At 43.8% G+C, this 15,827-nt stretch overlaps 1 protein-coding gene across 3 annotated transcripts in view; it reads right to left on the minus strand.

Annotated features, from left to right (window-relative positions):
• Positions 1 to 514: 514 nt before the first annotated feature.
• LOC143029645 (cardioacceleratory peptide receptor-like) overlaps positions 515 to 15,827 on the minus strand; it is a 147,517-nt gene continuing 132,204 nt past the window's right edge. For 2 of the 3 annotated variants that reach the window (XM_076192429.1, XM_076192430.1), the window contains exons 10-11: positions 9,821 to 9,994; positions 515 to 5,931 (exon numbers count right to left, since the gene is read on the minus strand). In XM_076192429.1, the coding sequence (XP_076048544.1) occupies positions 5,754 to 5,931; positions 9,821 to 9,994 (352 nt within the window). In that variant the 3' untranslated portion in view covers positions 515 to 5,753. Of the gene's footprint in view, positions 5,932 to 9,820; positions 9,995 to 14,453; positions 14,494 to 15,827 lie in introns of all 3 variants that reach the window. The other variant, XR_012966851.1, reaches the window with a different exon arrangement.

Below are 15,827 nucleotides of genomic sequence, written 5' to 3' on the forward strand. Positions count from 1 at the left end.
TATAAGTAAGTGTATGTGTGCACTTGTCTGTGTGTTCACAGAAATTCTAGTAAAAAAAGTCTTAAATGGCGGTTAATATCACACTGGTTGGTACTATGATTGAGACTATGATGTCGGTGATGAAAAAAAGATAATTGACGAGTTTTGAATTGCTAGAAACTTTTCTTAAAGGATACAAAGAAAAAAAAATCAGATTTATTTTCGCACTTTGAAATTGGGTTTCAGCGTACCGTAGACTTATGTTTTATTTTACTGCCCTAATCCTTTTCATACCGGGTGTCCTTTTCCTTTTATGCTGGCTGCCGCCGTGAGATTTTATTCACCTTCATGGCAACACCCTGTGGTGATGAACAGTCTATATCAATTAGCCCCTTCCTTAACGATTGTCACTTTCTTTTTTGTCCTGACTGCCGCCAAACAGCTTTATTCATTTCCACGGCATCCCCTCTAGATGAAGCAGACACGGAATAAAATAGATTAACATTCTATTAGGTTTAACTTCGATAAAAAAAAATTACCCTTTAAGATTATCTTTGTATTATTCTAAACAGTATTTTGAGTGGGCGCCGGCCGGCCGAGCGAATTTGAGCGTTGCTATTTGAGCGAGAGGCTAGGACAGATGGTTCGAGGCTGCACAGCGGCAGGCGAGTTCGCAGTAAGGGGATATTGTATTTAATTCCTATGGCTTAAAGTCTTTCATAAGGACAAACTTGAATAATAGATAATGTAAATAAAGATAGTGATCATGTAATGGCAAGTTGCACAGCTAAACTAAACTCCAGAATTTAGAGAAATAAATTAGTCTTCAAGAAAGAAATTAGCCTTGCGAAGATAAAGGATACGTAAAAGAAGTTTCAGTTGGAATGTAACGTGTCACTCTAGACCCATCTTTTGGATTCCCATCTGGATTTTTTTTCCATCGAACTGAGGATCAGTAAGTGGTGAACTCGGTGAGGTATTTCATCCACGAAGAAGCAGTACAAAGATAAATTGGACCCAGAAATGATTGCAGACTTGCTTAAAGGTATTACCAGATGTTCGCTTAAATACCTTAAAGCGACAAATCCAAAAGCGTCGAGTGGACACAGACTTTGTAGTACTTCGTGTTTGTGCTTCTAAGAAATCCTGAAGGGTCAAATTCACCACTTTATCTTCAAGAAGTCCACGAATCTGAGAATCAACACAAGTCCCATCCTTTAACTTAACGTCACATAATCTGAGGTATTTTGAAGTGAAGTATTTGAAAAGCAAATCTCTTTTGCCCTTGGTTTCTACCAAGTTTTTTATGAGGCCCAGATTTATGTGTAATGGTTGTCACACGATCTTGCTTGATTCAACAAGTGGCGGATGCTGTACGTTTTTGTTTCCCATGTTCCGATTATGGACGGAGTGGCCAATCTCTCTAATCGCTGAGGGAATATCCTTCACGAATGTCCTGTTCACACAGAAAAAAACAGTACTTTATGTTTTTATCCTACAAACCCATCAATATATCTTAGATTACCACAGGGCTACTATTGACCTTGGTCATAGTTTATATACCTCAACAACGGCTTCACGTTGTTATAAGTTTCTTATATGAACTGCTTAATTCAATGAAGTTTGTCTTAACGTTCCTATTATGCAGCAAAACAGCTTTAAGACTCATCCTGGATGACTCTACGAAGATTCAACCATATAAATCATATGAACGTTGAGTGTTGTCTTCCATGGAGAAGAATGTTTTGAACCGTTGTTAATGGTCATGCAATTTAGAAACCCTAATGACCTCAGCCTGGAGGAGAATCCACTGCTGTAGTCGAGAGCCTAACAGCTCTGCCTTATTCCTGGATTAACTCTAAATCTCTGACAAGGTTAAACAGTCCACTTTGAGTTATGAGGCGGGTTCCAGAGGATGGTTCTTGGTCAAAATCTGGGTCACTTGACTCTGACGGTCCAGGATTGCTTTCCTCATTCTCTTCTTCATCCTTGTCATCATCTGAGTCGACTGACAACAAATCGGGAACTGGTAGTCCTTCTCCGTTGGGTACTGGTCCGATAGTTGATAGAATGTTTGGATTATGTATAAACTGCTTTATTTTGACAAACATTTCCCTAAAGGAGTATCATGTTTGCAAAGACAAGGGCACAGCAAAAGGAGTTCATTTCCTTTTTCTGTTTAACCAATTGATTCCACGTCTTGTCCTGATCGCCAATTTTGCATTTAAAACAAATGTAACATGTTTTCCTAAACATAGCAATTATACTCCTCATTTACCTATATCTTCACCACAGGTGTAGCAGAAGTTATTTGCCTTGTTAACACGCATGAAGCATCTGGAACAACATAAATAAAACATCAAAACTGTCAATGCATGAAGCATGAAGCATCTGGAACAACATAAATAAAACATCAAAAGGTAAAAACTGTCAATGCAGATTTTGATACATCAATACATTAAACAAAATAAGCAGCATATTCAGTATACAGACTAAATACGTAAGGCATCTATGATATAACCATGATGCACTTGGCCTCACGAATCTTACTGAACCAGCAAGAGCCGTACTCCCTGCGTCCCGTCTCTACAATGAAATCGTCGATTATGGAGTGCTATTGATTCTCGGCGAGATATAGAGGTAGTCAGAGATAGACAGATAGATAGATAGATAGAGAGAGAGAGAGAGAGGGTACTTAATAGTAACAAAAAGAAGCTACACCCGTGGAGCCCCGTCTCTGTTTCTCCACCTGTGGCTTCAATTTATGTTGTTTGACTAGATTATCTCTTCATCCAGATTATTCCATAAACTGAGGTATCTGCTCAGGAAAATGCATTGACGCCTTTCAAACCCTCTTCCGTTTTCTGTCGTCTCTTTCTATGGACCTTCATTGTTCTTCCATCCCAAATTAAGAAATCTTCTTCGTCCATTTTGTCCACTCTTTTCAATACTTTGAAGACGGCAATCATATTTTCTCTCTCCTCTTTCTTCCAATGAGGGAAAGACCATCTTTTTCAGTCTTCTCTAAGAGGATCTGAATGCTTGCATGGGGACAGTTATGGTTGTTGTTCTTTGTATTATCTTGATTACTCTTATCTATTTATTTATCTATTTGTGTGTGTGTGTGTGTGTGTGTGTGTGTGTGTGTGTGTGTGTGTGTGTGTGTGTGTGTGTGTGTGTGTGTGCGTGCGCTGCATGCTCAAGTCTGGGTTGTATCAGATTTTCGGTGACTTTTTTTATAGTTCCTTTGTCCTTGTAAAGAAACGTTAATTCTATGCTTGTCAATGACGTGTTTATCTCTCCAACATTTTTATGACAATTTCTATGACCATCATTTCATGTCTTTTTCTTCTTCTTTTTTGTGTTTGTTTCTTTTCCAAATGAAGAATTCAACGATGGCCACTTCTAATTTTCACAAATTTCCATTTTCCGATTTTATTCTTCCACATTTAGGTCCAGCCATAACATTAGTTTAGATCTCCCTGCAGCATTTCACTTAATTTCATACTTTCCTCGTCATCTTTGCATCATCTCACACATTTTACTTATTGTCCTAGTGAGGGACACCGGTCTATGACTCGTGTGCGTTTCCTTATCCTCTTCTTCGTAAATTGGTACAACATTGGCCTTCTTCTATTCCAAAGGCATTATCCCTTTTTCTCGTGAACAAATTGTGAATCTTGTCACTTGTTCACCTCATCCCTTTTGTATCCAGTTGTTGATGCGGCCAGGTCCTGGTTAGTTTATATGTTACGGTCACTGTACAAAATGCCTGGTTATTTTGAGAAATGACAAAAACAGTGGTCAGTTTGCGAAATGACCATAGATACTTGGGGATTTTGCAAAATCACCATATTTTTTGTCATTTTGCCAAAAGGATCGATAATTTCCTCGGCTAATGAATGCCCACACCGCAATTGGTCAATATGAAAAAAGTAATAATAAAGTAAATAAATAAAATAGATAAAATAAAAAATGAAATAAATAAACAAAATAAATAAATAAAAGTCAACCTTCAACAATATGTGATGCTTGTTTATTCTACCATCGCCTGTTACTTATTAATGGCCGTAAGAAAGCAAGCCGCTCGCTCGTGATGAGCGGGTGACAACCTGTGTATGCGTGTGTTACAATGTAGCTTTAATGCTGAATAAACAAGCAATTGAAGATTGACTGGTTTGATGTCACTTTAATCTTGCAATGTGGTTTTAATGTTATTTAATGTAGTTTTAAGGTTGAATTAAACAAGCGTTTCAAGGTAATGTTGTTTGTACTTTTTCAATTCGACCAACTGCTATTTGGATATTCTACAAATTGGCAAAGATTGCTGATGTTTTTGCAAAATGGCCAAAACTGTAGTATTTTTGCAAAATGTACAACTATTCATTTTGTAAACTGACTACTGTTTCGGTCATTTCTCAAAATGACTGGGCATTTTGCAAAATTACTAGTTCTTCAACGTGACCGTAACCATGTCCAATGTTTCTAGTGTTCTCCCCTCTTCTTTCTCTCCATTTTACTGTTCTTTCTTTCTCTGTTGTTCCACGATCTGTTTCAGTTTCATTTTCCTCTTAACTTTTCGATCCCTTTTGCCCTTCCTTAATCGCTCTGAGATTTTCCCTATTCTTATTATCGTCTTAACACACTGTAGTATATTTTCTGTTGAGCTTCTCTTTTTGTTTTCCACCAGTTCTAACATTCCTATTTCCCATACCTGTCTGACGTTTTGAATTAATTTCTGTTCAATCAACATTTTCCTCTTTACATCCGTCCCGAATTTCTGACCAAGCACCTTGGTCCTTTCAACTCACCTTCACACATGGCTTCTCTGACTGGCTCACAGCTTCGCCTCCGTCAGTCTTGTTTTTCACGAAGCCAGCGGCCATTACGGCCATACTCGCCGCTTGCAAGCCCCGGTCCCTTTCAGCGGGTAAATTTATCGCGGCGGCTCTCCCACACAGGGAGAGGTAACCCCCCCCCCCAACCCCACCTCCTCTCCCAACATGTCTCTTCTTGCCTGACTTTTTTTTCTTCTTTAATTTTTTTTTTTTTTTTTTTTTTGCCATATTTACATCTGAGGTCCAACTTTCTTAATTAGACTACCTCCATGGTTTCCAAGTTCTTTTACTTACTCATGCCCGTTTCGTCCGACAGTTGTGCGTGCGTGTGTGCATACGTGCGTGCGTTTGTATACGCGCGTGCGTGTGTGTGCGTGCGCTCACACTTTGAGATCAATAAGGAATTCATGATCCGCCTCCGCCGTACGGGGCATTGTAGAGACTTTGGTGATACCCCTACGGAACAGAGTCACCCAGCATTTTTTAATGACTGGAAACTCATGAGGAAAAAAAATACCATCCCTCCGTTCTGCTGTCCTCCATGGATATTTCCTTTGCCACTTCTCTGTGGCTCCTCGGTGGCCAATTGTCCCCCAGGACAGAAGCGCCGTTTATTGCTGACAAAATACAATCATGATCTGTATTCGAAACAGCCACGGTGTTCCACTGCAGGACAAGTCGTTCATGTGGTAGACGACCTGCAGCCTGGAGCCTCAACGACACCACTTCGAGATGGGAGACTTCTTCATCCTACGACGCCTCTTTCTTTGTCTTTCCTTTCTTCTTCTTTTTCTTAAGAACTCATCGCGCCTAGGGAAGGACATGGCCATAGCATAGGTTGTGCTCTACGACAAGAGACCCACGGCTGAAGCGAACGCGCCCTCCACCTCCCAAGGGCGGACCGACATGTCGGAGGACCCGACGACTTCCGTAGCCTCACACCATAGATCCTCTCTGGTAGGGGACCTTGTCGATGTCCTCGTTCTTCTTAGGGTCACTTCCGCTGCCGCAGTTGTACGCCAGCAGTTCGGTGTTGAGACTCCCCTTCTTCACCGATGACGACGTCTCAGAAGGACTCTTGCTGAAGACCACGCCTCTACTGGCAGAACTGTACCTTCGGGAGGGGAAGGAAAACACAAGACAGGTAAGATAATCATCATCATCGTCATCATAGTCGTCTCTCCCCAACCCTATTTATCAACACTCCCTATCTCTCTTTCTTTCTCTCTCTATATATATATCTTTCTCTCTATCTCTTTTTCTTTCTCTCTCTCTCTTCAATTTATCGAAGACAGGTAAGATCACCATCACCGTCGTCTCGCCCCAACTCCATTTATCAACACTCCCTCTCTTTCTCTCTATATTTATATCTCTTTCTCTTTTTCTCTCTTTCTCTTCAGTTTATCCTTCTACACCTCTCTAGCTCATTCTAGTCTAAGCTCATATACACATACTGTCCATCAGTAAACATATATTCGTTTTCATCTGTGTACACATTAGTACATCATTACGCGTGCGCACACACACACACACAATCGCGCGCGCTAGTTCCACCAGAAAGAGCCATCCCCCCCATCCCCCGGTCTTTGTCTGTAATGTCCTCCTGGAAATGACGCTATGAATACGAAACCCAAAGGAAATCTAAGAGAGTGCTGCCCCACGAACAGAGCAAAGGGAAGGACAAAAGAAACCACGAATGGGTACAATCTGGTTAGGAGAGCAGGCGAGGGTAAGACAAGTTGTTCAAGCGGCAAAAGAGCAGAAAGTGGAAGTCAGTGTTAAAAAAAAGAGAGAGAGAGAGAAACTTGCAGGAGTAACGTGGCACAGAGTAACACGGTCAGTCGTGGGAGGCGTGACAAATGCTCCCGGGAGTCCGCCCATTTGTTTCATGGATTACCCAAGATGGTAGACGACCGCGCTCGTAGCACAATTTTGTTCTTTCTCCTCGTGTCTAACTGATATTAGAAATAAGTAAATAAATTATTAAATAAACAAGTATATAAATAAATAACAAATAAATATATAAGTAAATAAGCGTCCTAAAGAAGTGACAGAAGGTTGATCGTGACGATGATTTGGTGAACGAGACGGATAAAGAAAACGGAGGATGGGGGCGGGGGTGGTGGGGGGGGGGTGACCCCAATGGAGATGGATAGTGGCCACAAGACGCTTCTGCTTCTGCTGTTTCTGCTGCTTCTGCTACATCTACTGCTGCTACTGCTACTTCGACACATGTCCGGGTTCCCCTTTTATGGCTTTTGCCGTAACAGGGAGCAGTTCCGTCTCAATCCCTCAAGGTCAACAGTCATTGCCACTTGCCCAGGCTTTCCGAGAACACTGGGTGAAGTATTCGGCTTTGGTCACCTCTGAGCTTAGCAGACGGGCAAGCAGACAGGCAAGTAGACAGGTACAGTGACAATTCTTCAGGACAGACGACCTCAAGGGCTCTGAAGAATGTTATTACTGTCCTCAGGTTGGGATCAAAGATTTTTTTTTTTTTTGTAGGGAGGATCAAGACCCTCCCTAATGGTTATCCCCCAGTCGTCATCAGGCATAGCGGGGTGGTTTATGGGGAGAGGGGGGGATCGGTTCAATCCTCCCCCCCAACCCGCCCCCCTCCCTTTCACCGAGAGAGAAACAAATGGCGAAGAACATTACTCCTTCCTGATTCTCCCGTGAACCAAAACAAAGGTTACCGCGGTCGTCGTGCAGCTGCAGCGGCATGAACAGTATAAGCATCATCTGCAGCATGAATAGCAGTTGCAGCATGAGCAGCATAATAATCAGCTGCAACAGGAGCAGCACAAGCATCATCTGCAGCATGAACAGCATAAGTTTCATTTGCAGCATAAGCATCATCTGCAGCATGAGCAGCATAAGCAGCAGCAGCAGCATGAGCAGGATAAGCGTCAGCTGCAGCATGATCAGCATAAGCATCAGCTGCAGCATAAGCAGTATCAGCATGAACAGCATAAGTATCAGCTGCAGCATGAGCAGCATAAGCATCAGCTGCAGCATGAGCAGCATATGCATCAGTTGCAGCATGAGCAGCTGCAGGAAGAACAGGAACTTGACCACTATATCCTTCTTCTGTTTGGGATTTCGGGGTCTCCGTCACGAGCAGGATCCCCCTTCCGTTGGCTTCGTGACAATTGTCGGGACAAAAGGTGCTCCCGCCATTCGACCTCTTCTTCTTCTTCTTCTTCTTTTTCCCACAATGCTCAAAGTGGTTCAACAAGGGTCAGTGATTCACAACGAGGAGAGAGAGAGAGAGGGGGGTGAGAGAGAGGGGGAGGAGAAAGAGAGAGAGAGAGAGGGGGGTGAGAGAGAGGGGGAGGAGAAAGAGAGAGAGAGAGAGAGAGAGAGAAAGAGGGGGAGAGAGAGAGAGATGGGGGTGAAGAGAGAGGGAGTCGAGAGAAAGAGGGTGGAGAGAGAGTGGGAGGGGAGAGAGATAGAAGAGAGAGAAAGGGAGGAGAGAAAGAGGGGGTGGAAAGATGGAGAGAGAGGAGGAGGAGAGAGAGAGGGGGTGGAGAGATTGAGAGAGAGAGAGAGAGAGAGAGAGAGAGAGAGAGTGAGAGAGAGAGAGAGAGAGAGAGAGAGAGAGAGAGAGAGAGAGAGAGAGAGAGAGAGAGGGGGGGAGGGGGAGGAAAAAGAGAGAGAGAAAGAGAGAGAGAGAGAGAGAGAGAGAGAGAGAAAGCATTCTGCCAAGGCCTTGGCTTCACCCGCACGGGGCTGTGAACCACACAAAGCCAATTTCGTGTGTGTGGATGGTATCCACACGCCAACAACTGAATTGCTTGGCTTTCAAATTTTGAATTGAACAATACTCTGGTTTTACGCTTACTTATTTTCAAAACCTACTTTGAGACTTTCCGTATTCAGATCACTCAGCTCCATTGCGTCTGACATGGGAATGTCGTCCACATATCTAAGGTGGTTAGAATATTCCCAATTAATCTTTCCTCTATGAAAATCTTCTCCAGGCGAATTGTGAATAGTTTCGATGAAAATGTATCGATATGCTGTATGCTTCTCTTGAATTTGACTTTTTGTCTTTTTCCCACCTTTCTTTCGTCACCCCTTTCCTTTCCTCTCTTCCTCTTTTATTCTTATTTATTTATTTATTTATTAATTTATTTATCTATTCATTTATTTTTTGGGTTTTACTCCGAAGGATAATTTCCTTCTACACCCAGCATCACCCCTAACCCAGGGTGACCAGATGTCTCAAGCAGGAATATGCTAGACGACAGCCGTAATTATGCTAAATTAGCAAAAGTATTTTTACATATTTGTTCCCCTGAACACATTCGATTTCTGCTATTTCTTTTTATTCTTATTAATGTGGCATTATCCTATGGAGGGAAATATGCTAAATTTGGCATAATCATGCTAAATCTGATCAATCTGCCCCAACTCTATACTGGAGTTTATTTTTTCAGAACGGACCATGACGCGGCCACCGCCACCGCAACCGCAACCGCCGCCGCAACCGCCTCTCCGGCTCTCATGAAGGAACGACTCTTGTTCCGCTCTCGTTTAGGCTCATTCTCTCTCTCTCTCTCTCTTTATTCTTCTGTTCATATTTTCCTCTCTTCCCCTCTCACTCTTTCCTTTCTCCCCCACCCCTTTACTTTCTTCACCACCCACGCCGATACACACACACACACACGCACACAAAAACACACTTACTTTTATCTATCGTTTTTCATGTCTCAGAAACCGTGTCCATGCAGTTCTACACACACACACACACACACACACACACACACACACACACACACACACACACACAAACACACACACACAATAATAATAATAATAATAATTATAATAATAAACAAATAAATAAAATAAATAATAAATGAATAAAATAAAAAATAATAAATGAATAGGTAAAAATAGATGAAATAAAACAAAATAAATACAAAAAATAAATAATAAATAAAATAAAGCAAAACAAAATCTGGTACCTACGGTATAGTAGGGGATTGTCGACTTACCTGACATTGTACCTGACTGAGGTTGGGCCATAATGACGCCTGCTGGAGACGTCAGACATTGTCGTATACTCTGTACCGGAGCGGAGGAAGGGACCCTCGGGGTCCAAGGGTCGCCGGCTGCACCGGAAGCAAGGGAACAGGCTGCGGGCAATCCAGTCGATCAGGCGGATTCTTCTGTCAAGGGGGGAGGGCCAAATCAGGGCCTGGTTAGTGAGCAAAGCCAGGAGGAGGAGGAAGAGGAGGAGGAGGAGACACTCAAGCGGGGTAAGGGAGGGGCAGAAACGGACGATATCGACTACTACGACTACTTCTACTCTTAGCCTACTACTACTACTACTACTGTTGTTCCTGTTACTGGCTTTCCAGTGCTACACAGTTCGAAAGAAGTGAGGAACTGCTTCTATTAGGTCTATCAGAACTCTACGCATTGTTGGTCTTTTGAACCATGAGTCATATCATGACTAGTATTTTTTTTTTTTTTAACGCCTGAACGAGTGCTTCCTAGTTCTAACAAACCTTCTTTACTTATCATCTACAGTGATGGTTTGTAGTTTAATTTTTCTACATCATCTACGCGTGAGGTGCAGAAGCTTACGCGTTTTCAAAAAGTCATGCAAAGCAACGGTAGGACAAAAATCCACAAAAGCTTAAAATAACGAACCAACGAGTCTTAATATTTGATTCCAGCACTTGACGAAACCAGAAGTGAAACACAGTTTATTGTTTGGCTGAGAATGAGATCAAGAATCTGGGTATGTTAATTATCATACTTCATCTTTTTAACACCTGTAGGTATATATCTATGTCGACCACTAGTTCGTTTACATCAGGATAATAGTTACTGCTTACATTGCCACGTTTTCTATCAAGGATGCTTAGAGAACGTGTGACCGTTCGTGACGTCAACGGTAATTCATCTTCTGAAGAGGGACGGCGTCTGCCGTGGGCCTGGGCGATTCTCTTGTCGCGATTCAACAACATTAACAACAACAACAACAACATCAATTACGACAACGAGAACCGTCATCTTGGTGAGTCGACGGCTGACTACCGACTGACAACGATGATTCATTAATAACCACTCATGCGGTGTTTGAGAAGGCTGCAACTGGACCGGAACGAACGGTCGCTGCGGATGTAACTTTTATCTAATCATTTCCTTCTTTATTCATTTATCGGATCACATGAAGAATCGTCACCCCAGACTTCGACAGGGTGACAATTCTTCGTATGGGCTATCCAAGGATGACAATTCTTCATGTGGGCCATCCTGGGTTTACGATTCTTCGGTTGTATAAGTTGATGACAATAAGCATAACCCTCATTCAACCTAATCTAATCTTTATTCCACTATCGATATTCGGCGTACTGGGGTGACAGATCTTCAGGTGGGCTCTTATGGGGTGACAATACTTCATGTGGGCTATCCTGGGGTGATAATTCTTCATGTGGGCCATCTTGGGTTTACGATTCTTCGGTTGTATAAATTGATCACAATAAGAATTACTTTCATTCATCCTAACCTAATATTTATTCCACTGTTGATATTCGGTGTACTGTGGTGAGAATTCTTCAGGTGGGATCTCATGGGGTGACGATTCTTCATGTGGGCGTTCTGGGGTGACAATTCTTAAGGTGGGATCTCATGGGGTGACGATTCTTCAGGTGGGATATCATGGGGTGACGATTCTTCATGTGGAATCTCATGGGGTGACGATTCTTCGTGTGGGCGTTCTGGGGAGACAATTCTTCATGTGGGATCTCATGGGGTGACTATTCTTCATGTGGGCGTTCTGGTGTGACAATTTTTCATGTGACCCCATTTATTTAATAAATTGATTCTTTATTTATCTATTTATTCACTTATCAGTTTATAACGCCACTTCGTTGCACACGATGTCCAAGAAGAGCGTCCCAAGGTCGTGACGTCATCCGAGACATGAGCTCCGATTTCTCATCTCGACGTTCCGAAGCACCATTGCAAAAAATCAGATGCAACACATGCAATCAAATCAAATCAAGTCTCTCCCAAAGGTTTCCATGAGTCGCAAAACTCTGCCACAAACTTCTCTATATTGTTTCTATAACTTCTATTCGGTCCTCCTTTTCCACGCTTACCATCTCGCGGCGTCCAGTCAGTAACACACTCTCTCCATCTCCAGTCATTCTTTCGTACTAACTTTCCAGTCAAAATTCTATTTCATCTCTTTTATCTAATCTACAATAACTTTCACTCCAGTCTGCTCTCTCGCCCAATTTCACCTCTTCCTGTTTCTTAGCGTTATTCCAGCAGTGAATTCTCCATTCTCCTCTTGTGGACTCTTTATCTTCGTCTCCATTACCTTCGTTAATTTCCAATTCTCAGATCCGTTGATCATAGCTGCCAGTATCCACTAATTGTAAAACTGCCTGCGCAATTATATATACAGTATAAGTTTGCTAAAGTGATTACTGTATGCACATTCAGGCATGGCTTCGGTGTCTGATCTCGTCTCAAACAAAAACCTTCCTTCTTTTATCTTATAAAAGACATTTGGCTAAACACAAATTCACTTGAATGTGCTCATGCACCTACTTGATGGTCCTAATGACTAACTAAGACACAAATATTCGGAACAGTGCACATCTTACATCAGAACATAAAGAAACCACTGGGAGTAACTGACATGCATAAACGCGAAGAGTTTACCAGAGGTTCTAAACATGCACATGATCAACATCTATCACACTTCGGGTCATGCGCAGCCACTCATGACCACAAAAGACGAACGGGAATAACATGAACGTCGAAAACATGGCTAGTCATGCATCTATGCATCCTGGTTTAACTGATTGGTTGGTGGGTGCTGCAGCATGGTGGCGTTTGTGGACACCACTGGCAAGGCTTCGTGCAAGCGTGCGTCAGAGCGCAGCATCATCTCATTATGCTGCTTTGTGCACGCGTGTGTGAGCAGCAGTGATGTAGTGTTCAAAGTGTATTTGCCCAAAGTTATATACATGCATAATTACATACATACATATATATATATTCTATATATATATATATATATATATATATATATATATATATATATATATATATATATATATATATATAGATATATATATATAATATCCCCCATCTATGGGAGGCATGTCTTTGTGTCCCATTGTGGGTTGGTTTCACATGATGATGACAAAACGAGGAGAACCTGCACCTCCTCTCCCTCTTTTTTTCCCTTCATTTTTTTTTTTTTTTTTTTTTTTTTTTTTTGTTAAAGTGGGAAAGGAAGGGAAGGAGGAAGGGAGGGAGGGACGAAAGGGACGGGAGGGACACATTGACGCCCGTCTGTTGGCCCATGAGGAGCTCTTCTTATCCCAACCTCTTCCTCCTCCTCCTCCAACTCCACTGCGAAAAGGTGCTTCTGTGTTGTTATCATTCTGTCTACCACCAGGCCATCTCCCTCAGCTGACGAGGGAAACCTCCAACAGTCAAAGAGAGAGAGAGAGAGAGAGAGAGAGAGAGAGAGAGAGAGAGAGAGAGAGAGAGAGAGAGAGAGAGAGAGAGAGAGAGAGAGAGAGATGCTCTCCCACTCTGAGTTTGACCCATACGTGACAGTCGTCCCCCAGTGTTCACGTCCTTGTTCTTCTGCAGGAAGGCAAGGATGACCTCCTCCTCCTCCTCCTCTTTCCAAGTTGGTGACTCGTGGCTGGCTCCGTCCTCCTCCTCCTCTTCTTCGTCGTCGTCGTCACGGCTTCTCAAAAGAGATGTGAAGAGGAGGAAAGGGAGAAGTCGCCGGCTGCTTTTTTTATGGACATAAAAAAGTAGTGTGGGACCTGACAAATACCTTGCAAGACGGAGTGCCAGCCCCTTGGGGTTGCACCTACATGTAGAGGCGAGGGTGATCAAGGTCTCTGGAGAAACGGGAGGAGACGATTCTTCACAGAGTCATCACATACAACGTCGCCTTCGTCGCCGTCGTCTTTTCGTCATCGCCTTCGTCGTTGTCGTCTTCGTCGTCGCCTTCGTCGTCGTCGTTGTCTGTCCTGCAGAGGTCTGCCGCCACGACCAGGGGGGCGGTTCCCATCGTTCACCCCCTCCCCCTCCCTCCTCCTCCCTTTCACATTTGGGTCGACAGGAAACAGACGTGAAGACTAATTTGAGAGGCACCATACGTAGGGTCTTCGGAGAGGCGGGGACACTGTGAATCCACTACTTTCTGCTTGGTCGTCTTCGCTTCTCCCTCTGAAGGAAAGAAGGAAGTGAAGGAGGAATGGAGGACGGAAGGAGACCCGTCAGCTGCTTGGCGGTGGTGGAGCTGAGCCCCTCAACGTCCCACCCACAAAGGACACACGGGCGTGATGGCGGGTACCACCCGTAGAGTACAAAAATAAGACCTTCTGAGCAGGCGGGTACTTTGAACGCTACACACTGCAGCCCACGAGCATGCCAGGGCGTGTGAGAGAAAAGCGAGTGAAAAGAGAAAGGAATATGCTGCACTTCCTAGGTGGTATACGAAATAATCATCTATGCGGCCGCGGGCACGCGTCGCGTCTCTCCAGCAAGGCGCAGCGCCGCGTCCGCGAAAGAGACGCGCGCGCGCCCGCAGGACCCACTGACTGACTGACTGACTGATGGATGAGGCCCACTTACTGAGGATGTCCGTGTGGTGCTCGTGCTGTGCCACTTTTGCCTTGGGTCAGGGAAGAAAGCAGACACTGTAGGCCTCGCGACGGTAGAGCGCGGGAGGGGGCGTGGGGGAGAGAGAGAGGGCGGGAAGGGGCGGGGGCGAAGAGAAAGAGGGCGGGAGGGGGCGGGGGGAGAGAGAGAAAGAGGGCGGTAGGGGGCGGGGGAGAGAGAGAAAGAGGGCGGTAAGGGGGCGGGGGGAGAGAGAGAAAGAGGGCGGAAGGGGGCGGGGGAATGAAGAGAAAGAGGGCGGGAGGGGGCGGGGGGGAGAAAGAGGGCGGTAGGGGCGGGGGCAGTGGACAAGGGCACGGGAGGGGGGAGGGGGGCGGGGGAGGGGGTGGGTGCGTGGGCGGGAACGTGGGCGGAGGGCACGAGAACGTGCGTACAATAAGTAGTAGGTGGTGGGAGTATTAAGGATGGGGTCGCGGTGAGAGAGCAACAAGTAAGAAAAAATACCGAGTTATTTTTCTTTTTCTTTTTCTTCTTCTACCACCACCATAACTACTTCTTCCTAGCAAGAGACAGACAGGGCGCAATTAACCAAAAGACTGGGGCAGTTTATATTTTCATTCTTATTACCATAATTTTTTTTTAGGGGGGGGGGCAGTGGCTGGCACCTCAATTTCATTCCTAATGCAACTCTCACAATATTATGCTATAGGATCTCTTTACATGAGGGTAACCATATGATAAAAGGAACGTTTGAAAAAGATCTTTTTACGAGATGTGGGGGAGGGGGAAGCTTTGAGCATAACGAGACTAAGTTCCATTCTTAGGTCAGTTTGAACGAAGTGTTTCTTAACCCATTAAACTCCGATGACAAGATGTCTTGTCATTTGGTCAAATAAAACAAAAAATTATAAAACACCAAAATGTTTGATCCAACACCAGAAAAATATGACGTCAGTCCTCCTCGCTTCGCTCGCGAGCGAGCGAAGCGAGGAGGACTGACGTCATATATTTCTGGTGTTGGATCAAACATTTTGGTGTTTTATAATTTTTTGTTTTATTTGACCAAATGACAAGACATCTTGTCATCGGAGTTTAATGGGTTAAAGGTCACTTGAAAATAGTTATTTATTGATTTTCTCTAGATCTGTACCATTATTCGTGCCACTTTTTGTTCCAAATGAACTATAAATTCGGAATAAACGGACGGGGGCCAAAAACTCCGTTTTCAGTGCCTGGTGACGGAGAAAAAGGAAAAAGAAAAAGAAAAAGGTCCTATAATCTTTTGGTCAATTGTTCCCCCTGCATGCCCATACATAGGACTTCCCATGGCATAGGGCATCGCCTCATGTGAGTGCCGCAAAGTCAAGGAGAACCCATTCCCTTTCAAAG

Source organism: Oratosquilla oratoria, chromosome 11, assembly GCF_046742065.1.
Source record: "Oratosquilla oratoria isolate Oo_2021 chromosome 11, ASM4674206v1, whole genome shotgun sequence".
Taxonomy (NCBI): Eukaryota; Metazoa; Arthropoda; class Malacostraca; order Stomatopoda; family Squillidae; genus Oratosquilla; species Oratosquilla oratoria.